Here is a 25,930-nt window from a genome sequence, read left to right as displayed (position 1 = left end):
ACAGTGGTAATTGATACTTTCAATGACATCACACTGGGGGTGTTCTATATGCACCTCTACTGGCGAAATGTTCATCAGTTATGACACAATGCACATATTGGCAAATACAGGCAAAACATTTTTTAAGATAGTCTGAAAATCCAGACAAGAACACAAAATGGATTTGAGCAACACATTTTCAGGAGCCTGTGATCTTGGTCCTGTTTAGGTGTTTGATTTTCAACAAAAAGGTGAGAGTGACAAACTGAAAAGCTGTTATCTGCTAACAAGCTGCCTGCTAATGGTAGGTAGCTCTTATTTGAGAGGGACTTGTTAAACAGGGCAAACCAGCTCAACTGTTGTGAAAAATCCCTCACTCGTCCAGGTAGAATCCCTGGCAAAGGAGAAATTCAAATTCAAGCTGCGTCTTCAGTTCTGGTGAAAATGCTGAAGCTAATTAAACAAGAAGGAGTGTTAGTTTCAGAGTAGTTTCTTTGTACAGTTTCTGTTAGTTAGGCCTATTGAAATGAACTGATTAACTAACAGAAACTGTAAACAAGTGTTCGTTTCAGAGTAGTTTCTTTGTAATTAGCTCCTCCCTGCAGGCAGATATAAGGAAGTATCTACCAGCATTCTGACCAGAACTGAAGAAGCAGCTTGGATGAGCTGCAAAACGTATTCGACGAAATAAACTTTGTCCAGTTGACAAATTGAATTTCTCCTTTGCCATCTCAGCTGTTATCATTCCATCCAAGTCAGATCTTTCTGGTCAGATTGTATTAAAGGTTGTATGGAGGATTGTTTTTGTTTCAAGTTGTCAATGATAGCATTATAGAGGTGCAGTAGCCTTGTAATTATGATGACCAAAAAAAAGAGAATAAAAATTCATCAACTCTGGACGTGGTGGGGCTAAACATTTGCTAATAGATAACAACACTGCCTCGTTATCTGTTAGCTGACAGGCTGTCAATCAATCTCCCTACGTTTCTAGCGTAACTGACTTGCCTGCGCGCTGCCGTTACGTGGTTTACGTACTTCTGTCACGCAGTCCACAGACGCACAGACGCTGTTTACTCCACCAACGCAACAGTTCTTAGCGGCTTTTTTTTACCTATATCTTCCTCGCAGTTAGCACAAAGTTTGTTGCAATGGCAGACAAGAATCCAGGAGCAGTTAGCCGCAAAAGAAAGTCCGTTTTTGAGGTCGCTGAAAGAAGAAGACAAGGGGAAAAGCAGCGAAGCCAAACTAAGGTGATTCTTGAAGGTTCATTCCAGCGATGGCGCAACTGAAGCAGACGCAGGGTCTAAAGACTGACGCATTGGTCGCCAAATTACTCCTGGACAGGTAACTTCTGCTTATTATGAAAACGTACTTTATTTCCAAGAGCTAGTCAAACGTTTTTCAGGACACGAAAGCGATATCCTATGTCTGAAAACGTAATTTTCAAGGCAAAGAAAGAGTCCGCTTGCTGCTGCGTGTTGTAGCTAGTTCATTCGCACTGAATCTCCGCGCACCCTTCTCTGCACCCTTTCCTGCTCCTGTCCCCGCTGCCCGTTCCGCTCTTCCCCCTGCTCCTCACTTCTCCGGGCACGGAATCTCCGCGCACCGCTCCCCTCTCCTCTCTCCTCTTCCTGCTCCCCGCTCCGCTCTTCTTCCTACTCCTCACTTCTCGTCCGCGCACCCGCTCCCCCCGCTCCTCACTTCTCCGTCTTGCCTAACCAACACTGTAGTTAGTTGTTTACAAGTCATGTGCAGCGCACCGGCTGTAAACAAACCTGTTTCTGGCGTAAGGAGGAGGCGGGAGGAGGCGGGAGGAGCCGTTTCTACGTAGGGAGCTGTAGGGGAGGGGGGGTGGTTTCACGCATGCGCAACATTTGAAAAAGGACAAACAGTCGCTGGATTTCTCGTTCCTTGGAAAATCCTCTATACAACCTTTAAAACTGCAATAGCTCAGTTGTTAGAGTGTTTATCCACTAATCCAAAGGTTGGCAGTTTGAATCCTGCTCTCAACATAAACATCATTGAGCGGTCAAATCCATTGATGCACAGGTTGGCTGATCTGATTCCAGCTCCCACAGATGAAAGCTGGTGTTGTATCCTTGGGCAAGTCACCCAGTGTCTGTGTACAGTGGTGTGTGAATGTGTGAATGGTTCCTTGTTGTAAAGTGCCTTGAGTGCCTTGAAGGTGAAAATGCATTATGTAAAAATGTAAAAAAATATATATATATTAAAAATGTATGTAGAAAAATACCATTTACTATTACCATAAAGCTCAGTGTAAATTGTATGAGCTTCTAACAGAGTAGTGCTTTCAGTTAGCTTCACCAGCTGCAGGTTGGAGATTTTTGTTCTAGATTAAGACAAAGAGGTGAACCTGCACCAGAAAAGTTTCCATAATGCACCTTTAAATCCACTGTTCTCAAATAGTTAGTGTCAGGTTTGAGAAAATAAATAAATAAAAGGCGAGGAATGTTTGTTGATTGCTAATGTGAGTATTTTAATTCCGTCAGTCTGGCAATTACAATTAGACCTCATTACCAGATAAGCGTCTTCTGTTCAGTTCAAAATTTCGATCGAGTTAGTTTGACCTCATTCCAAGGTTACTGAGGTTTCTGCCTTTGCAAAAGCTTTGGCTCATTGTGAATTTGAAAGCTGAAAATGATATTGTAATGGAAGAGCTGCTGATAATTATAGTGTTGGGACTAGAGTGATGGGAGATGGGACTGAGACATTGTTTTGCTTCTTTGGTTGCTTTATTTTGCTGTGATTCAGCTTGACAGTAGAAACACTTAAGGGTCCTATATTACACAAAATTAACTTTTGTGAGCTTTAAGATTTGTCATAAGGCTGTCATTTCCTCTAAAACATAGCCAGATTTGTTTTGTTTCACTGAGTAATCCTGCATTAGTAGTCTGCCTATATCTCCAAAGCTCAAAAAGCTCTGTCCCACCTTGTGATATCATGAAGCTGTAGTTTTTGTTCAACAGAAATGGGCAAATCCAGGGCTGAAATGATCCAAATGATTCTAGTGAAAGTCTATGGAGTTTAAAAACAATTGTGAATGAAACAAACACAACCATAGATATGTTTTTATGAGGTAACAACATTATAATATGGCTTCAAACTCTAAAGAGTCACTTTTGCATAATATGGAACCTTTAATTGTACAGCCTCATCAAGCTAAAATTCAACAAATCCAGGGCAAATCTACATAGCTACAGTGCTACTAAAACATTGCATATTCCCATTGAGTCCAGAGTGTAAAAATCTCACTAACGGTGGTAATTATCCCTGCGTGTTGTTACTCAGGCTTCTCATCGTGATGCATGGCCCTATACAGTTCTCTTAATGAGACGAATACAGTCGGTGGGCCATTGTGTCAGAGCAGGATACCCGCGCACTGACAAACCGCAGAGGGAGGAGCAGTGAGTACATCTGATTAGCTGCTATCGACTGCTAAAATGCTACCACACCAGGTTTCCGCTACATAGTAATTAGCCTGAAATCAATAAGGAGCGTCCGTGGCTTCTGCAGGAATGGTGTGTCAATGAAGGATTGAGTGGGTTATTTGAGAAGAGCGTTTAAAGGGCCCATAGTACGCTTTTTAAATCTGTGTTATAATGTTGTTTCCTTGTCAAAAACATACCCAGAGGTGTGTTTTATTTCTCTTAAACTCCTTGTTATGTCATGTGGTAATACAGGAAATGCCCAACTGTGTTTTTAAACGTCCTATACCTTCACTAGAATCATTTGGATGATTTCAGCTGTGGAATTGCCAAAAAACAAAAAAAATAAAGGGTGGCTGTTAATTTAAAAACTACCACTACATGACATAACTAGGGCCAACAGATCATTTTGAACTCTGGAGATGTAGACTGCCCGATAATGCAGCGTTAAATGAAACAAAACTCTGCTCCAGGTATGGTTTTGCTGAGGTAACTACATTATAACTTGGCTTGAAGTTCATAAGTCCATTTTGTGTAATATAAGTTGTTATGCTGGTCATTGCTGTTATGCTGACCTCCTTTGGGTTTTTATCTGGCAACATATGGTGCAGACAAGTGAGATGAAAAAGATTCTGTCAAGATGAATCACGTTTGCGTTACTCGCAAGTGCCGTTAATCTTTCTCTCACCAGTCCATTGGCCTTGGCGCTGTATTGAATTTGCCACAAGCGATCTTTGCCAGCCTGAGTGATGGAAGTTGTAGTTAAGCACGTGTTCATCTTATCGCACACAAACATTCACTATGGTGTTCATTCTGTAGTCCTTTTAGCTTATAGCTTTTCTAATCGCACCCATCTCAAATGTCATTCTTGTGAACCTATTGGACTGAGCTTAGCAGACACAACCTGCCTGCTTTGGCGGCAGTGATCTGACAGTGTTATTGTAGAATAATTATTTTATTTTATTTATTAGAATATAAATAAAGATTCATCAATATGGGATTTTGCCGATACAGATTGTTTAGAATCCAGGGAAACTGTTGACCAATAAGCTCTGCCAATATTTTTGGCCCAATATGTAGGTCTGATTTTGAATATTTTCCCCAAATTATGTAATTTAACTTTACTACTTTTTTTTTTTTTTTAAACCACAAACCTTTAAGATAGCTGTGTAGTCATGTTTGTCTCTTTGTAGTGTTATTGTGTATGTGTTTTAGACAGCAAATCAACCAAAACAAAATATTAGCTTATGCTGGAGATTTAAGGACAATATGCTAAAAAGTCCAAATCTCGGTCTCTAGTCATAAAATACTTCTGAAGATATACAAAATGTAGAGTTTTGTAAATTTGTTGTACTTCAGCAATGTTTTCAAAGGCATTCTTATTATGGCAGCAGCAGCAGCGTGATCTGCTCCCACAGTAGTAGTCTATAGATATAGATGACCTTGGTGTGCCCTGGACACTCAGCTCTGTCCCTCTGCAGGTGCCCACGGAGTGCGAGAGGAGCCCCAGTTTGTGACGGCGCGTGCCGGAGAGAGCGTCATCCTGGGATGCGACGTTCCCCACCCCCTCAACGGCCAGCCCTACGTGGTGGAGTGGTTCAAGTATGGGATGCCCATCCCCTTCTTCATCAACTTCCGCTTCTACCCTCCTCACGTGGACCCGGAGTATGCAGGTACTTACAGGAAAACATTTTGTTTGTAAAATAAATAAGACTGTAATAGTGAATCATGCACAACACGGCCGCAAATTAACTTCTCGCTTTGCACCTGCCTTGGTATAAATACCTCTTCGACTTTTCTTATATTCTTTGACAAAGTGTCAACCTCTCACAGTGGTTTTGATGAGCAGCATGCTCCCTAATGCTAAGCCTAACAAATCTGTTTACTAAGTCATGTTGACAGTTCTAATGAGACGACATTTGCTGTGGAGGCTGGAGCTCTTTTCACTTCATATTATTCATATTCTGTCTCAAGGTGAAATTGGCCGAGAAGGTGAAAGGGATTTTCCCATCAGCAGCTTTTCAACACCAGCATCAGAACCATTGCATGTTTTTAATCATCCTTCTGTCTGGACAGTGCTTGGCTCAGAGCTTTGAGCTTGTGTCTGTTCTGTCACTCTGTCTCACCAAATTAAATATGGTGGAAATCCCCAGTGTTAACAATGAGGACAGGTTTACCCATATTATGTGACATTATTGCCCAGTGGACAATATCAGTACAAAGAGACTGACATGCAGCTGAATGGGAAAACAGTTTACCACGTGTGTAATGCTATTTTTCATTTCTGTGTGAACATAAATCTAAATTCATTGGCATTGAAGGGCTTTTTTGCAGAATTTTTAAAACTTGAATTTGAGTCTGGGTGCAAAAGTAAAACAATTAACCTCAGCTCAATGCAAACAGCCCAGTTTCAACCACCTATTATCTGTGTATGTGTGCATTTGACTGTGATTCCCTTCAGAATTTCAGAAAAGTAATAATTTTATATTGTACACTTCACAGCATAACCGACCACATGGCACAAAATCAATACATAATGCTTTGTTTTGTTCTGAATGAGTGTTGGCATAAAATCCATCATCTCAAATGGTCTATTAGTTTCAAGATTTTGGGCAAGTAAACATAATATTAAGTAAAAATACTAGAGGATTTCAACTTTTTAAAGCTGGTGATGTAGCCCTTAGTATTATGGAGCCAGCTGGAGTCTGAATCAGATACAGAAACAAGCTGCTCCAAGTCTCCACTCTTCTTTAGCCTCTAGGAGATAAAATAGTCTGACAGAGCAGGAGACTGTGGCAAAATACTGGAGCTTTGTGTAATCTGTGTGCATGGTTACACTTTCTGTCTTCATTGATTAGATCACAAAATGCCTGACAGGAAATTCTGCTCTGTTTGGGAAGCTGTGGTTTGAGTTACACCAGAAGGACCACAGCAAAGAGAGGAGCCAGATGTAACTGCTCCCTGAAGGTGGATTTGAAATGTAAAAGATGGACACATAATGAACTTGGGTTTGCCTGATTCAGACGTGATCGTCCGTGCACAGGCCCCACGCGCATGTATTGATTTAATGCCACATGGTAGGTTATGCTGTAAAGTGTAAAATGTAAAATCATTACTTGGTGGCATGATGGCTTCTCAGCAAGGAGGTATAGGTCTGTCATGATAACAAACTTTGAAGTGTGATATTTTGCTGAAAAAAAGACAATAGATGATAATAGTGAAACTAAACTATAAAGCAGAATTATCCTCCAAAAAATATTCATAATGTACAATATTGTTAAAAAAGCATGAACCACAATTTAAAAAATAGCCCTAATACAATACTTAGTTTGTAAATATAATGAGTCATAGAAGTTAATAATTCAACTCACCTCAAAACTCATTGAAGTACAGAAAGATAAAACTTTTCCCCCTAGTGTCAAACTCAAATTCACAGAGGGCCAAAATTGAAAACTGTCAACTAAAGTCTTGGGCCAAACTAAATATTTATTGAAAAATTTCAACAACATCTGCATGTTTTCTCTTCTTTCGAGATATGTAATTTTAAACCTTTTCTTATTAAAATAAATGTTTCATCAAAGTTTTGCTTAAACATTTAATGCAGAACAAGCACAATATAAAATAATAACAATTTTAAAATAAATAATGTCGCTATAGCCTATCTGTAGCCTGCAGGTCAGCTCTAGTACATATTTGATATGATCTCGTGGGCCAAATATAATTATATCGTGATCCAAATTTGGCCTTTGGGCCTGAGTCTGACATGTCTGCCCTAGTACAAAGAAAAAGTACTCGTTATTAATATTGACCCCCAAAAATTATTCCATCTAACATGCACTGAACGATAAGTATATTGCAATTATTGTGACAGGCCTAGTCTTGCCACATGCTGAGGTTAGTATAAAGGGTAGTTTAAAGGTGCACTGTGTAACTTTTAGCTATTGGAGGGTACGCTGCTGCCTTGTCTTCATGGAGGTGTTATTGCTTTGTTGAGCATGTTCCACAGTGATGCATTAAATTTTTCTTTCTAACATTTATTTCCAAAGGGTGTTTTTACTACTCTTAAAATACATAGAAAAAATGCTTTCTTACTGTTAGCGGGGTCGCCATTCCCCTGAACTTACCTGTAACCTGTAACTGATTTGGCCTGACAGTGCCAATTGTCTCTGGATATTATTAGTTCAATGCCATACTACAGGACATTCTAATCGATGCAATAACATTTCCATTGAGACAAGCAGGTGGCAGACCCTCTACCAGAACAGTTACTCAGTACACATTTTAATTAAACATTTTTCCAGTATTTTATTTAATATTTTATAGCTCTAGTCACACAAATATAGTTCATACTGCACATTTCCATGCTGCATACGTTTCACAAGCTTCTTTATCATGAGGTCAAATCTTTCTGCTGGGCTACTGGGAAACATATAGAACTACATTGTACCAGATTTGGGCGATGTGGAACTTCAATAATTCAATGAGCCATTTCCGAGACCATCTTTGTACTGAAATATGTCATTGTCTAAGGGAGAAGAAGAAGAAAGACGTACTTTATACTGGGTCTAATGAGCTATAGATGAATATCGAGCTATACTACGGCAGGAAGAGGCCAGTAGCATTAATGAGAAAACTTGGAAAAAAAGAATAAAGAGAGTATAGAATGTAGTATCTGATTGAACTCATGTGTCCGCCTACTTCTGAGAGGATCTTTGAACTGTGATGAAGAACTATTACAGAACAATTTTGACATTTCCTGTAGATAACAAACATGAATGAATGATGATGTTTTGGCAAATTTTGCAGGATAAATGTTCAGTCTGCTAAGCTTTTGGACAATTATATGGTAGTAATGGAGTGCGCTCATAGATAGTATCTGTACTGTGACAAAGTGGGGCTGGGTTTGAAGTTGTAATGAGGCTTGATGGAGGACTGGAGCACAGATTAGTTTAACTGTTGAGAACAAGATTGGCAGATCACCTGTACCTGTGTCTCAGTCATTACACTTTCTCTGATAAAACTATGACTGATTCTTTAGTTATTGTCTGACCTGGACTGACTTGACCTAACCTTTAAAAATACTATGAGTTTGCTAAAGTTTCAGTTCCAATACCAATTTTCATTCTATAGCTTTAAGTATTTTTCAAAATCCAATATGAACAATACCAGTGCAGAGACCAAACACTAGGGGTGTGCAAAAATATCAAAATCTCGATATATTGTATCGTTTAATTTGATGATACTGTATTGATATTGAGGGCTGCTGTATCCATATATCACCAAGAGTATTTTTTGGTATATTTTACTAAATTATTTTGTTACAGCACTACAGTCTTGTTGCTTTTTTAGAGGAAGGAAACTCGTTTATGCAACACATTTGACATTTTCACTGTTCTGCTGATTAAAATGGGAGTGTTTCTTTTTAACTTTGCACAAGAAGTGATTTAACAAAGACTTTTAATGTCACAGCCATGATTTTGCCATTATTTTTTACTGAACCAAATCGAATCGATTTGAAATATATCGTATCTCAACTTTTTAATGATGCCCAGCCCTACTGAACACAGACTTTATTTGCCTAAAAACTAAAACAGTACATGATAAAAACCTAAAATAGCGTATGATAAAATGTGTTATGTAGCTCTTACTTATTCCTCAAATACAGCATTGTATCAATAAAAGTTCAAACTTTATGAGACTTATGAGACTTTGTGCTGTATGTCCAACCAGGATATTGGCTGAACTGATATTACCAAATAACCATAACTAATACATTTTATTACAAGTTTTACTACAGGTTTCATCATAACCATCATAACCTCAATTACACCAATTTTATTGTGAGATAGACATGACATAAATAAATTAACAGGATAACAAAAAAACAAGACTTTGATAAAGGCACCATTTAATTTACTGTATTGACCAACAGTCTATGGTCCTCCTGTTCAACCATGATACAGGCCATTTGAGCCTCTAGTTGAGTCTGTTTTTCACACTGTTTGTCTCCATGGAGATGTTAATGCCACTGTGTAGCATTAAACTAATCTGTCTTGCATTTATTCAACTACAGGTGTTATTTATAGCACAAAAATATATATTAAAAAAATCCATTGTTACTGTGAGTCTGGTCACTTCTCCACACATTTAACCTGTATTTTGGCTTGCAAGTCTCCATGGAGATTCATAGGTTTGTGGCCATACTGTGGAACATTCAAGGCACATCTCCAGGGAGACAGGCAGGTGAACGACCCTGCAGTTAATTATTCCACTGTGGTCCACAACATTTCCGGTTTCCAGTGCATTACTTGAGCATGTTTGAAATCTGTGTGAGTGAAGTGAGGGAGGAAGCACTGGACACTGAATGATTGTGTTGTTATGAGCAAATTATGTCTGCTGCAGCTTCATTTTAGAGCTGTAATTCACCACACAGCTGGCCAGCAACCAAGAGCCTTTTTTACTCTCTATTGCTTTACTTGATAGTCTGACTGTGAACTGTATACACCACTAGTACATTTTGTTCCCTAGAAATATGTGTGTTTCTTCTGTTATGTTTTTGCAGTAAGTCTAAAGGTGCACTGTGTAACTTTCCAGATAGAGGGTGTGTCACCATGGAGATGTTGTTGCTTTGCCTGGACTTTTTCACAATGTGATATTAAACTTATTTATTTCCATGGAAGACAAGCACCATGCCAATTTACAGGTCCGATCTTTGGGGGGGCAATTCATATTTTTCAAGGTATTGTTTTATTGTAATTAAAAAACACCTATAATTAAGTAATAAGCATATGTAATGCCATACTGCGGTGCACTTCAGTGAAGGCAATCTTCCTAGCATATCTCCATGGACACAACCAGGTGCTGGGCTCTTACTAGAAAAGTTACATAGTGCACCTTTTAAAGATGTACACCATGTAACTTTTCTGGGTGAGGGTCCGCCACCAGGTTGTTGACATGGAGATTATTTATTCCCTTGCTGAGAATTTGCAAGGCCAAGTTACAGGTCAGAGCTGTGGAGAGGGGGAGAGGTGCCCGTTCACGGTAAAAAAAACAGGTTTGTCAATGTATTTTTTAGCAATAGAAACACCATCCATCCATTTTTTCCCGCTTATCTGGGGCCAGGTCATGGGGGCAGCAGTCTAAGCACTGACTCCGAGACTTCCTTCACCCCGGACACTTCCTCCAGCTCCTCCAGGGGGACCCCAAGGCGTTCCCATGCCAACCAAGAGACATAGTCCCCCCAGCGTGTCCTGGGTCTTCCCCAAGGCCTCCTCCTGGTGGAACATGCCTGGAACACCTTCCGAGGGAGTGCCCAGGAGGCATCCAGAACAGATGAATGAGCCACCACAGCTGACTCGTCTTGACGTGGAGGAGCAGCGGCTCTACTCCAAGCTCCTCCTGTGTGACTGAGCTCGTCACCCTATCTCTAAGGGAGCACCCAGTCACCCTGCGGATGAAAGTCATTTGGACCACTTGTATCCGCAATCTTGTCCTTTCAGTCATTACCCAGAGCTCATGAACATAGGTAGAAACGGAGACTGATCAGTAAATCGAGAACTCTGCTCCCTCTTCACCACAACGGTCCAATACAGCGACCACATCACTGCCGATGCTGCACCGGTCTGATTGACAATAGAAACAGCTGTAATTGAAAGAATGCAAGATAGATATGTCCAATGCCATACTGTGGAACCATAGGCTATATATATGACTGGACACGGTTAACCCACTAGCCGCCGCGTTCCAAATAGGAAGTGAGCATGGGGGGCGCTTCTGGCTCCATTGACTCTGGCTCCAATTGATCTATACATAAATGGAACTGCCTACATTTCAACTGCCTACACTACAATTCAGCCTTGTAACTGCTAATCTCCAGAGCTTCATTTGACTGGAGTCGACACTATGCGTGATGTCACACTCCCTTAGTCCACTTCTTTATACAGCCTATGCACGGAACATTCAAGGCAAAGAAATAACACACTTATGAGCAGAGCAGGTGGCGGACCCTTCACCAGAAAAGTGAATCTTTAATACACTCTTTACACAAATGTCTCACCATAGTTGGGACTATTACTGAGAGGAGATATTGAAAATGAGGCCAGAGAGATTATGCAGATGCTTCTGTTAAATGTCACTGTGACACCCTTGTGACCTTGCTTAAGTGTGCAGGATTCTTACCTGGACCTCATCTGCGGTTGGCCTTAATCACAGCAGAATATCACACCACTGCTTTTCCACGGAGGATTGGAAGGAACAAATTGGACCATAGGAGGTTGGTTCTGATAGTATGGAGTATAAGGAGGCGTTCATGACTGACCTATATTTTCCCTCCTTTACATTTGAATTTTTTCTGTATGTAGGGCAGAAGTGAATAGAGCAGCCAGTTTTGCAATAACTATAAAATGTCCAATTATTGCATTGAATAATTCAGTAATTCAGACAAAACCAAGACCTGGAGATGGGTCCTTGGGCAAGCATTTAAAATGGGTCAAATGCAGATGACACATTTCCTTATGGCATTTAATTTCAATTTAATTTTGGGAAAACTGCTTCCCAGAAAGTAACTGTCTGAACATAAAGTCCAAGATATAATTTGAATGAATTAATAAATTAATGAAAGATAATAATTGAGCTCTTGTGTCTTTATGGAAGGTCAGAAAATTACATGAACTGTGCAACTTTTCAGGTAGAGTTTCCACCCTCTAATTGTCTCCATGGAGATTTTCCTGCATTGCCTAGAATGTTCCACAGTGTGTCGTAATCTATCTTACATTTCTCATTGTCAGCATAGTTGCCTCTCCACAGATCTGACATGTAACTTGGTCTTGTAGAATTACTTGGTTGTTTCTTTGGAAGTGTATATGTTTCATGCCGTGCTGTAGAAAATCCCAAGCAAAGCAAAAACATCTCCATGGAAACAAGGGTTGACAGAAAAGTTAGGCAGTGCACCTTTAAACAATACACAAAATCTGGTACTAAATATATTTTAAAAAATCATATCTGAAGGAGCGGAACAAAAACATCAAGTAATTTAATATTGTCAACATAAAGCTTTTTGTAACTACAGAGTAAGATATAAATATATCTGACATAGCTAAAATAACTAATATTACTAGACTCCGGTTTAGAAATGTTACAAAAAGTTATTTTCTTGATTCAAAGCTTACTTTGTGGATTCCTGTGGTGTAAAGTTTAGTATTGAGTCACTTATATTGAAGACCTCTTGTGTCTTTCTTGTGACTGACAGAACATAAAGCAAACGTGACAAGTGACTAATGCATTTTCAAAGGTCAAAAACGGCACGTTTTCTTTCACTCAAGGGCTCATCTGCACTTTAAGACATAAGCACATTTGTCAAGATGAATTAATTTCTTTATGGAGCCTTAAATACCTTTCATATTTTTTAATTACCCCTTTAAAATGTGACATTTCAGGTGATTTCTCCTAAAAAGTGCAATATTATGTGTTTGACTTTTTCAGTTAAATTCCACTCAATACCAAGGCAAGTATCATCAATATGAATAGGTTGTGTTCACGCTCTATAATTTGATTATATCATAATTTTAGAAGGAAGGATAGATGGGGAATATTTAGCTCTATGGGAAGAAATATCCAAACTTATTATCCACAAATGTTAAACCTTCATATTATTTTTTAGAGATTTGCTCCACAAACTTGTCTTACAAATCATTAGTTGAATAAGCCACCATTTTCTGAAAAAAAAAAAAAAAAAAAGACACTGAATTTTGTGCCAGTTATTGTTTCATGTGGATAGGCCCAGCAATTATAAAAATACTGACCATAAGCCAGGTCAACAAATCTGCAATCTGATAAAAGACACCCATTTCTCCTACTGAATCTGACCTGCCCTCCAGCTCAGTTTTAAACTATTCATGAGTTTCAGCTTCCAGTTATATTTTCATCATTCTGAAACCCATAGAGATTGTGGAATAGTAACTTGAAACTGTAGTCGGTTTCCTCCTAAGGCAGTGAGAATCATGCAGCCAACCACACAATACTTAGGAATATCCCAAAGTGAGCGGGATAGCTGAGAGAGGATTAATGAGGGATAGTCGGGCTTTGATAATGCTGATGTATTGAGCCGGCGTGTGCTCCCTTAAAGCCTTTTGTTTAGACCTTATTGCACGTCACCATCTGTTATGATCCGGTTGCCAGATTGCCCTGAGCACCACATCAATCCCCCCTTTGGGCTTCGCATCTGCAGAAGTCAAATGCAGCTCTTCCTGACTCCGCTGCTCACCGAGTCCACAGCCAATGTCACTAACTACATTAATACGTATGCCAGAATAAGCTGATAACTGGGCTAGTCCCATTTAACTCAACTCAGAGACTACAATTGAGGTTTCATCGTTAGAATCTCCAAGAGACCAGATATATCTGGAGAAGTCCATGTGTATTTGAAGTATCTAGGAGCAGGCTAGGAGAGGCATTCAAATGCACTTGGTAAGAAACAGCCCAACAAATATTAGGCATGTGTTTGGACACATACTCACTTATGCCTCTTTTCCATTGGCACTGTTCACTGGGGACTGCCTTGCAGTGGGTCAGTTTGGTGCAGCTCTCTCCAGTCGACTTGTATTTCTAATGCTCTGTGCACGGCTGCAGATCCTGGAGCCGGACTCTGCTACATGAACAACTGGTGTCAACAAAACATTACAAATGTCTTCTTAATAAATAAAATCTAAATTGCTTTATTTCGCAAAGCATATCGGCTCAACATATCAGCTTGCATTCGAACATCTCATACTGCCCAGCATAGACCAAACTCTCTCTCTGCTGCTACTTGGCTCTGATAACAGCAGTGAAAGTGTCCTGAAAGTGTACTGTTTGTGTACCGCTGCTCTGCAGGAACATTTTCTGCATTTTCTCAAGTCTTTGTAGTTGCCTCTGTTTCAGAAAGCAGTGTCTTCTGTTGCTGTTGGCGCATATTCATGAACAGAAGCATGATGTGCATAAACTCTGTTGCTGCTCATTGTGTTGTTGTGGCGCTGTCAAGTGCTCTTTTGACAGTTCCAGTACCTTGTGGCGGCACAGGTCTATGTCACGCCATTGGGTGTCTTACTAGACCTGTGTCATGCCCAAAGCAGCCTGGACCCATTATAATGGTCACACTCTAAGGGTCAGGTGCCCCCCAACTGGCCCACGTCAAGGTGACCTCAAGCTAAATTATACATGTGCCTGAACCTCTCATGACCTCCTTGTCACACCTATTCAGTTCTTTGACCTGCTGTAAACTGGGATCAGAAGACAAGTGATCTAACAGGTTTTGCCGCAAAGACTATTTGAATTTGATTATTTAGCTCAGTCTGAGTTCTGTGCATGTAATCGTAGTGCTTGATGATTGGTAGTGACTGCTGTGTCACCCAGAGGGGCCCTCGTTGTCATGTTGGACCCTCTTCACTCATCATTGAAGGCAGTGTCCTGTCCTTGCCTCGGTGCTTGTCCCAAACAGACGTCACACATGGAGATGAGGGGGTCCCAGAAGCGGCCAGCCCTGACACTCAAATGTGCACCGTGCTTTGATGTAGCTCTGGTGCCCTTTTTGAATATGATTGTTCCACACAAGCACATCCTAGAGCACTCTATGAACTCTTTACCTGAACTACCATGTCTGAATTTTAACAGTTGCATGAGCTGTTTGGTTATTGTATTGTAATTTATTTTACAGTTTGTATTGCTTATATGAGGACTATTGGAGTTAAATAGAACTGATATATGGCTACAGAGAGTTACGGTGATAAATGATAATACTGACACTACTTTAATAGGGATGTATCGATACTGGTATTGGATATCTGCGCTGATGATGAAGAATTTGCTGGATCGGGTATCAATTCCATGATATCGGTTCAGTCGAGATCGTGGTTGGGCCTTTATTTGGGTGTAATAAGACTATTCACAGGCAAATTTTGGCCTGGAACCTCTCATACAGTATTGCTTCAACTTTTGTTCATACAAAACTGTTCACTAGTTATTGGATGGATAAATTACAGCTACATAACACTTTTAGATTTCATGTATCATAAGTTCACTGTGTTTTAAGGAAATAAGTGTTTTCCATCCCCACACTGGGATCGGTTAATATCAGGTACTAGCAGATACTTAAAGTCAAGATATCGGTATCGGAACTGAAAAAGATGGATTGGTTCATCCCTATACTTCACTGACACAGTAGCTATAATGCAAGATAATCCCAGTAAATTTATTTTTAAATAGACAAAGCCAAAAAAATTGCAGAATGAACCAATAATTAGCCACAGAAATGATTTATTCTACCCTCTCGAGCTCAGATACTTCTTCATTACATAAGAAATTGCAAAAATCTCTCCACTATTGAAAAGAAATTGCATACATGATAAATCTTCGGCCCCAAAATATATTCTTCTGGCTTTTATATACTGAACAATAAGTCAGTATGGTAATTAACGTGACTGGTCTAAACTCTACTGTGTCTCTTAGTGCTTTTCCTCCACTTGCTTTATTATATTCCTCTCCCTTACCTCAGCGTGTCCCACTCTCTGACTCCATGTCCTTGTCTTTCTCTCCAGGAAGGGCCAGTCTGCACGGGAAGTCCTCCCTGCGGATAGAGAGTGTGCGTTCAGACGACCAGGGCTGGTACGAGTGTAAGGTGCTCATGTTGGAACAGCAGTACGACACCTTCCACAACGGCAGCTGGGTGCATCTCACTGTCAACGGTAAGAGACTACACTTAGACAAACTTTAGTGATCCACAAGGGAAATTATTTGGACACAGTAGCTCACACATCACAATAAATATAATAACAAAGATGCTTTTCTCTTGGAATGTTTCACAGTTTGATATTAAACTTTTCTATCTTCATGAAGACCAAACCAGACCAAGTTACAGGTCAGATCTTTGGAGAGGCAACCCTGCGCATAGTCAGAATGCCTGTTTTTCTAGGAGTTTTTTTTTTTTTGAGCTGTAAAACCACCTGCAATTGAATAAATGTACGGCTATTTCAGGCAGAGCAATGACATATCCATAGAAACAAGCAGGTGACAGATCCCCAGCGGAAAAGATTGACCAAGGTTAATTTTTTTCATGTCCAGTGCCAGTACTGACTCCAGAGAAACCAATGGCCGATCTGCTGATATTTTCAGGCCAATATTTAGGGCTGATTTTGATTATTTTCCCAAAATTCTATAATCTGAATTTACTACAAACTCATCCACAGCTCTATTTTACAATAAACTTGATATGAGGGCAGTGAAGTCCCATTTTGTGCAGTTTACACAAGTGCTCAAATAAATTATTCATAATTTTAGGGATCTGGTTGGCCCTCTTCTGGAAATTTAAGGCCGATAGCAGATATGCTTAAAAAACTGCAAATATTGGCCATCTGATATATCGGTCTATCTCTAGTTTAAGTATCTGCGCCTCTTTGTTCAGGAAAATGACCTTTTCAGTAATAAAGTGTGTTGTAAAATCAGCAGTTTGGAAACGTATAGTAAAAGTAAAAGTATAGACACAGTACATCACCTGCCTTATGCAATTTAATAGGCATTTTTATGGGTAAGAACCATAAAGTAAGATCCAGGTGTGATCCAGTCAGGCATGTCGCATGAGAACCATTTGCACCTCGACAATTATACAGTAGTGCTGTGCATTACTGTTTTTGAGTGATTGTAGCATGGCCATTCTGCACTCTTACAACTGTCATGCCCATTTCTCTGATTGGTTATGCCATCTGTCAATCATTTGTCCATCAATATTTCATCCTATCCTCCTTGTGGTCACAGCACATTAGTTGTGTTTCATCAGAGCCGCTCTCCTCTGTGACTTCTCCCTGTGAAGTAGTGGTGTCATGATACTAAAATTTAAAAACTTGATTTCAATACTAAGAAATAGACTCAAAACAGATTTCAGTATTACAATGATTATTAAAACACTTTTTATTTATTGGGACAATATATGTGACTTTTTTAGTATTGATACTAGTTTTGATACTAGTTTTAGTATCAGTTAATATTTGACTTTTAAAACTGATTAAAATCCCTGACGTGTTCCAGACTCAGACCACAGCACCTGCCTCTAGTTTCTCTGCTTTAGGCCTGGTTTCGACTGAAGCCTCTGGACAGGAAGCAGTGTAGTACAGGACACAGCTAACTGCTCTGCTGCTCCTGCAAACCTCTGTCATGTTACTCATTGGTATCTAAACGTTTTTCATCAAGTTCCACATATGAAGACACAGACAAAGCAAAGCCTCAATTAAATGTCATATACAGGTGGACATCACATTGAATAATCCATATCGTTGCATTTAGGACAGGTTACACTGAAACACCACTAGACTGTTATTCAGGCTTTGATTCTCAATAGGACTAGGGATACACACATCCAGCTTTTTCAGTTTCAATATGGATTCCAATACTATGGATTTATGAATCTGTTGAAACTCGATATTAACTGATTCCAATGCAGGGTTTGAAAACAGCATTTATTTTATGAAAATAAAATAAGACACAGCTGATCCAAATGTGTTTATTTATTGCTCAAGTAACTACAGAACAGCTTTGTATAAGTAGAAATTCAATCACTATGAGCCATATACGACCAGTAAATAGTCTTCCTACATCAATGTCCATCCAGGATATTGGCTGAACAAATATTTAGAAGCCAGCAAATTTTTCAGTATCAGTGCCAATACCATTATTGGATGGATGCATCCCTAAAAAGGACACACTGTCTACTAGTATTGGCTTTATCAAGGTAGACTTGACTAGACTCAAAAGCTTGTTGTAAAAAGTAATGCTCATGATAATTTAGGCCAATTCACCTGAAAGCAGTGGGGTCCAGAGAAAATGGTCTGAGTGCCGCATTTCATAGTTTGGACATGCCTTTTTAAATTTTTTATCAAGTACTGATATCATTTGCAGTTATACAAGTTACAGTTTGATTACATTTTACCCCTTTTTACCTATTTTCCCCAAAACACTTTTTAATTAAACAGAACCTCTGCCTTTGCACAGTTTGGACATGTCTTATATAAAGTTTTGACTTGACAACTGTGTCCACTCCCATGTCCTCTAAAAAAAACTAGGTTTTTTTTGGTGCCTAACTGATGAACTGTGCTACAGGTCACTACAATATTGTAAGTAATGTTTGCAGATAATACTCAGAGAATAGGGCAGATTGAAATGTTCAGACTGGGGCCTGCCAATGTAATTAGGATGTGATCTGAGACAGTCATTTCATCATGAGATTCATCAAGAACTAAAGGTCAGTGAGGATGGAGTTTCCTGCGAGGGCTGCACCATTTGATAAAAGCTGTCAATAACTATATAGCAATAGCTTTACAATTATAATTTTATTTCAGCACAGAGTAAAGTAGAATAAGTTCAGTAAAATGTGGCTTAATGTGTTGCTTAAAGGTCTTTTATTATGTAAAATAGATTCTTGTGAATATTTAGTCATGTTATAATGTTGTTACCTCATCAAAAACATACCTGGAGTTGCCTTTTGTTTCATTCACATGTTAGTCTGTCTCCCCAAAGCTCAAAATGCTCTTTCACCTTGTGATGTCATGTGGTGGTAGTTTACAAGTTAACCTTTACCTTTAGTTTAGTAGAGATTTGCAATTCTGAGGCTGAAATTATCCAAATGTTGCTAGTGAAGGTGTATTGAGTAATACTTCCTGTACTACCAGATGACATCACAAGGTGGAACAAAGTGTTTTCTGTCTTAGAGAAGAACTCAGCCTAAATATGCCGGATATGTGTGTTAAACATATGTGAATGAAAAAATACAACTCCAGGTATGTTTATGATGAGGAAACAACTTTATTAACTACATAAAAAAATAGTGTAATATGGGGCATTTAACTAATGGGAAATAAAGGAAATGTAAATGATTTAATTTCAATCCAATCCAATCCACTTTATTTCTATAGCACATTTCACAAACAGTTTCCAAAGTGCTGCACAAACACATAATAATAACAACAATAATAAAATGATAAAATAAACGCTCAGATTTAATCATACTAATCTTAAAATAATAAAACCAGTAAAAGAAAATAAAAGCAATATCATAGAATGGCAATAAATAAATAAATAAAGCCAATAAAATACATTAAAAATAAATACAAGACAAAGAGGATCACACAACTCATGTGGTGTTAAAAGCCAGAGAGTAAAAGTGGGTCTTAAGACGAGACTTAAAACACTTAACTGTGGGGGCGGTCTAATTTACTAGTCACAGTGACTAAAACAAGAGAAAAACAAGAGAAAATTTAGGACTTGACCAAAATCTGTTCTAACATAATTAAACCTTTTTCATTTTTGGCAACTTAGCATTACCTGTGACATGTATATCTTGCCACATGTATATCGTGATAACCCCCAGCCTACAGACAGTGAAGGATGGCTGCAAAGAAATAATTGTATTCATTTTGGACTTGAGTTATTTTTCTGAGTGAAACTGTGTGGATCAGGGGACCAGAGCTTGCTCGTGTGATCTCTATGAGGTGCACATGGAGAGATACCAGCAGAGCTCACACAGAGACAAGAGACCGAGGCAGCTGTGTGGTCTGAGGCCTGGCTCATGGACCAGAGCTGTACATGTAATATACATGCAGCTCAAGTCAACTATAGAGTTATGTACATGAATAATACAAGCTGTTGATATATTGGTTGCAGAGACCCCTGAGCTTTGTGGCCACCCTTTGCAAATAGACATTAAATTGCAATTCATACATGTACTCGGCTTGTCTGGAATAAACCCAGTCCAGACCACGTCCAGGAACACTGTCAAAAGGCTGTTCACGCATTACCACGACCATGTATGATTCCAACAGGAGCTGAAGTGTGTCAGCTGGGCCTCTAGAGCTATGGAAGATTTCAATATCATACTTGTGCAATGTAATCCTTGTCAAATACAGTATTGTGTATAGAGACCAACCTATATGTTTCTGTTCTTTTTTTGTTTATGACAGATGCTGATTGTTTAGAATCCAGAGCAACCTATGGCCAATAAGCTCTGCCAATATTTTTGGGCCAATATGTGGGAAGGATTTTGATTATTTTCCCCAAATGATGTAACTGAAACTTAACTATAAACGCATCCCACAGCTTTTGTTTTTTACCACAACCCTATAAGAGAGCTGTGTAGTCACATTTTGGGAAGTCATTTTCTTGTAATAAAGTGTTCAAATAAGGCTTTGTGTGTACTCTTCAGGCAGCTGGTCGGCCAAAACAAAATATCGGCCTGTGCTGGAGATTTAAGGCCCATAGCCCATTATGTTGAAAAGTGCAAATATTGGTCTGGCTCCAAGAGCACTAAAGTTGAGCTTTCTTTTTTTCCACAAGGTTTGAAATCTGCAAGATGTAGTCAGTAGGAAACCATAAAATAAAGAACAAGTTTAATGCATGTAATTAAAGAAATGCATAATAAAATGTAAATGTAGAAAGATCTCACGCCATGCTGTGGAACATCAAAGCAACCACATCTCCATGGAGACAAGAAGAAAGCGGAGCCCATCAAAAAAGTGACATAGTGTACCTATTTTTAAAACATGTAGGTGTTGAAAATTTTAAAAAAATACTTGCATATAAAAGTAATTTACCCAGCTAGGCCTGTCAGTAATTACTATATCAGTAATTACTACATCGATTATTTTATCGTTCAAAATATGAAAGCTGAAACAATATTATTTTAGGGTCAGTATTTGTTGTGTGTACTTCTCAGTACTGGGAAAGTTTTAGTTATTTTTTGACAATATGAGCTGTAGAAGGTTCAATTAATGACTTTTATGACTCCTTACAGATACAAACTAAGAACTTGTGTATTTCATTCTGTTATCTATTTATTATACCTCATGGTTTTTTAACAATATTGTAGATTTAGAATAGTTTTTTGGTTAAAATCTGCTCCTGCGTTATTGTGCCAGTGGCATAAATTAGCTTCAATATTATTGTTTAGCATCTATATTAACCAGCAATATATTGCACTTCAAATGTTGTTATCGTGACAGGCCCAGTAACAGTTTAGTACAGGAAAATTAGGAACATAGATCATTATTATTAAGTGTTGTCTGGGTGCTGCAATATTGCATAGTGCATAATACACCATATGAAGTGAGTCAGCGTTGTGATAAAATAGACACATTTTTATTGTTCATTTCTTAAACTGTAAATGTCACTGAAACTCCACTCCCCCACACAAAACAATATTATGATACATACCTCGGCTGACACTTTGGGTAAATTTAAATTCACTGAATGGTCTGTGAATATCTGTTCTCATTACTCTCCCTCTCATCAGCATTCTCTGGGGTTGCGATGCTAACTGTAGGCACTGCTCGCTCTGAAGCTCTGTTACTTAACTTAGATTTTAATGTGATTTTTATTTGAACACAATCTTACCAGAAAGAACTGACTAAGACGGGACTATAACAGGTGAGATGACAGAGGAGGGGACTTGCAAGTCATGACTTGGACTCCAGTCAGACTTGAGTCACTATTTTTAGGACTTGAGACTTGACTTGATAAAATGGACTAAGACTTGGAACTCGACTTGGACTTGACGGTCAGTGACTTGGGTCTTGACACGGACTTGAACCCTGTGACTTGAGAAGACTTGATGTTTCCCCCCAAAAAATATGTTTTTAGAAAATACTTCTCTCTTTTCAGTTGATAAATGCTGTGCTGAATTTTAGAGAAACAAAAATGTTTGTTAACATGTCCCTCCCGCTTCTCTGTTTGTTACTTTGGATATAACTGAAGTAATGTGATATGGTCTCCTCAAATGTACTACAGTAATATGCAGTGCAATACAGTAAAACAAACGGAACTACTTAGAACATGAACATTCCATTTCAGTGCAGACTACTTGACAAAATAACTGATATTAAGCACTTTAAATTTTTAATTCTTTCTATTATGACTATGATAGTTCACACCAAGATCTTGTCAAAACATTTAAAAAGGAAATATTTGCATTTCTATTCATTCTTATATACTCTATAAATACTCATATATAAATATACCATGACTTTTTAAGTACAATTTAGTTTAAAATTCATACAAATTTCAAAAATCTAAGCTATAGTTGGTATTTTGGTTTAAAGACTTGAAATGACTTGAAGCTCAAAGCAGGTGACTTGGACTTGACTTGGACTTATGAGCCAGAGACTTGACTTGGACTTGCCTGTATTTGACTCGGACTTGAGGTCAAAGACTTGGGACTTACTTGCAAAACAACTTGGTCCCACCTCTGTGCGATTATTTGTCTCAATTTGTCTCTCTTGATTTTTTTTCAAAAGCCAACAGTTAGTCACTCTTTGTTCAAAATCAAACTCCTACAGGGCCATGAACACTTGTATTGAACACAGTCTCCTGAAAATGTGCTGTTTAAATCCATTTTGTATTTTTTCTTGACTTCTTAAAGATACACTACTCACCTTTTCTCCATAGAGATGTTACTGCTTTGCCCGTAGTGTTCCACAGTATGCCATTCAACGTATCTATCTTACTTTACAGGATCATTGCACATGTTTTTAACACTTTTATGTCTTTAATCTACAAATGTTTCATTGTCTTATGTCTCTGTTCACTGTTTCACATTATGGTTGATGTGTGAGTGTGTTCTGTTTGTGCCTCTGTTTTATACTGCCTCTTGGCCAGGTCGTCATTGTAAATAAGAAGGTGTTCTCAATTGACTTACCTGGTAAAATATTGACGAAAAAAAACAAATAAAGTAAATTACAGGTATTTTTACTGCTCATAATACCTTAAAACATGCATTCTCATTGTCAGCATAGTCATCTTTCCACAGATCTGACTTGTAACTTGGCCTTTTTGCGTAACTTGCTTGTTTCTTTGGAAATGGGACGCTTAATGCCGTGCTGTAGAAAATTCCAGGCAAAGCAAAGACATCTCCATGAAAACAAGCAGTTGGTGCTTCATCTAAGAGAAAAGTTATAAAATGCACCTTTAAAATTTATTTTGCTGTGTTTGTTAAGGTGTGTGTGACGTCACTTTATCAATATGACCTGTATAGTTAAAAGAACACTTAAGGACAACGCAGGAGCCTGATAAGAAGTGTGTCTATTTTTAGCCCCCCATTTGCAATCCACCTCTCCCTATCATTGTCAAACATCAGCTCTTGTCTGTGATTACTCTGAGCACTTTAGCTGTCAGCCCATTGGCGTTCAAGCAGGAAGCCATGCATACAGATCCTAGCTGAGATGCATATAGATTATATTGAGAGAACGCTTTATCAAATTCAGGCCCTACCGTCTCCAATTTTCACCTCTGATACCTCCCCGTGAACTCGCCTTGCCCCGAGATGACTTTTGAACAGCGTGCGGAATAGGTTAGTGCAATATTATCAGCTAAATTATGTCATCCTCACATATTGATCGAAGGGGTTGTTTGTCATCGCTACGGGTTACGCTGATTCCTGATTGCTCTCTTCTCTCTTCTGTGAGGTGAAGGCAAAGTTGCAGGTTTATGTCTCTAAGGGTTACACTTGCATCGCCCCCTCTTAAAATAGCCATGGCTTTTTACTGCAGCGCAACTCTGCAGTGTCTCCACATCAGCCTCTTTCTCTCTGCTCCTCTTCATTGTACTGACTTTAACACTAAACTAGCAGCTACTTTTTACATTTAGTTCAGTACAGATTTGGAATTCCAGGGCTGAAATCATCCAAATCTAATAAAAGTGTATGGCGTTAAAAACATAGTAGAGCACATCCTGTATTATCACATAACATCTTAAACTGAAACTGAGATTTTTGTGTTTTTATTTATTTTTTATTAGTCTGAATTTAAACAATTGTTTCAAAAAGTCTAACTACTATGTGGGCGGAGCTAGGGTGTAGGTGAAAACAAAAAAATATGATGACTGCTGAAGGAGTGGGTGGAGAAAAATGCCTGTGTTGGGGAAAAGAGAGAAGCACTGCATTGCTACATGATGGTATTTTCAGAATAAGGTAAATTTTTCTCCAGTGACTGCAATACATGATACTGAAAGCTTTGGTGTTTGCTCTGTGCAGTGGTAGAAGGTAACAAAAAGGTAAAGGTAAGGTAAAGTACAGTACTCAAGTAAAAAAAATTAGATACACAACCGGTCAAAAGTTTTAGAACACCACACTTTTTCATTTTTTTTACAGTTTACTGGTGACCAAAACATATTCTAAACTTTGGATTCATGAAAGTGTCCACCTTTGGCAGATATAACAGCTGAACACACTCGTGGCTCGTTCATTTCACAATAGATATCAAATATTCTTCAGAAAGTTCTTCCCAAGTCTGTTACAGAAGTTCTCCTAAATGTGTGGCACTTGTAGGTTTCTTGGCTTTCACTCTTCTGTCTCGTTCATCCCAAAACCAGCTCAAAAATCTGGAGACAGTGCTGAACCATCTTGTTCTTTTTTCCTGAGGTAGTTTTGTCAGAGCTTGGACTTGTGTTTTGTTATCTTTTATGTATTTTTTTAACCTTTGTACCATTTTAAGCTCTTCATTGGACTTGCATGACTTGAATTGCAAAAAATAACAGGAAAAATTAGGGTGTTCTAAAACTTTTGATCGGTAGTGAAGCTCTACTTTTACTTTTACTACAAAATTGAGTATTTCTTCCACCACTGGATATTTGTGAGGAGAACAGGGACTCTTCTTTATAGGCGTACCTGTCTCGCTCTATTGTCTAATTGCCGCTGTTTGTTGTGAGGCACATTTTGCCGTAAAATTGTATTGCCTGTCTCATATTATACACTGCCTCTCAGAATATAGGTCAGTGTTTTTCTGACCTCACTATGGAAATCACTGCCGTTGAAGATTCATGAATCGCTCTTATCACCTGCTGTTTGTGTAAGACAGGACACAGTTAGGGATGACTCATGAGAAGCCACCCCCATCTCCCCTCTCGCTGTTGTCCTAACCAGCATATTTAAATCACTTTTACATACAGTAGGAATAAATCTGAATTTGAAATGCAATATATACTGATTGTTGTTACAGGGGACATCTGCTTTAATGAAATTCTAACCATAATATAACAGTGTTCAGTGTTTTATTTTGAGTGATTGATTCATGCATGTTTGAGTAATTCTCCATTGTCCTGCAATTAAGATTTAAGTGCTGCTTTCACCTTCCCCCTATCTCCGCCCACTGCTCTGTCTGTACTTGCGATAATCAAAAAATCAGACCCATGTAGGGCTCGCAATTACAATTACATATTTTAACAATAAAAACATGTAAATGAAAATCTGGTGTGAAGAGGTGGGTCTTCTCATTTCTGTAGTTTTGAACAGGAAGTCAGTGTTTCTATTGTTAAACTGTTTTAGATCAATATTTGGTTTATACAAAATGTTAAAATAAAGTGTAGTAGAACTCAGTGGCAGAGTTAGCAATTTGTGGGCCCTAGGTGAATTTTGTTTGTTTAGTTTTGTTTTTAATATATTTATTGTCTGTTTTGTTCTTGAGACACACACATCTCATTTATTTGAATTATGGTGTATTGGA

The 25,930-nt window shown here is 38.6% G+C and overlaps 1 protein-coding gene across 1 annotated transcript in view; it reads left to right on the top strand.

The window, feature by feature from the left end:
• Window positions 1-25,930, top strand: part of LOC110169021 (protein turtle homolog B-like) — a 91,396-nt gene that overhangs the window by 26,006 nt on the left and 39,460 nt on the right. Inside the window, exons 2-3 of the mRNA XM_055148213.1 lie at window positions 4,907-5,098; window positions 15,995-16,141. Coding sequence (XP_055004188.1) covers window positions 4,907-5,098; window positions 15,995-16,141 — 339 coding nt within the window. The remainder of the gene's footprint in view (window positions 1-4,906; window positions 5,099-15,994; window positions 16,142-25,930) is intronic.

The sequence above is a fragment of the Boleophthalmus pectinirostris genome, unplaced genomic scaffold (assembly GCF_026225935.1).
Source record: "Boleophthalmus pectinirostris isolate CB_2022bp ecotype Guang Dong unplaced genomic scaffold, ASM2622593v1 HiC_scaffold_12, whole genome shotgun sequence".
NCBI classification, from domain to species: domain Eukaryota; kingdom Metazoa; phylum Chordata; class Actinopteri; order Gobiiformes; family Gobiidae; genus Boleophthalmus; species Boleophthalmus pectinirostris.
The sequence above is the reverse complement of the archived record's forward strand: the minus strand, read 5'-3'. Positions and strand labels throughout refer to the sequence as shown.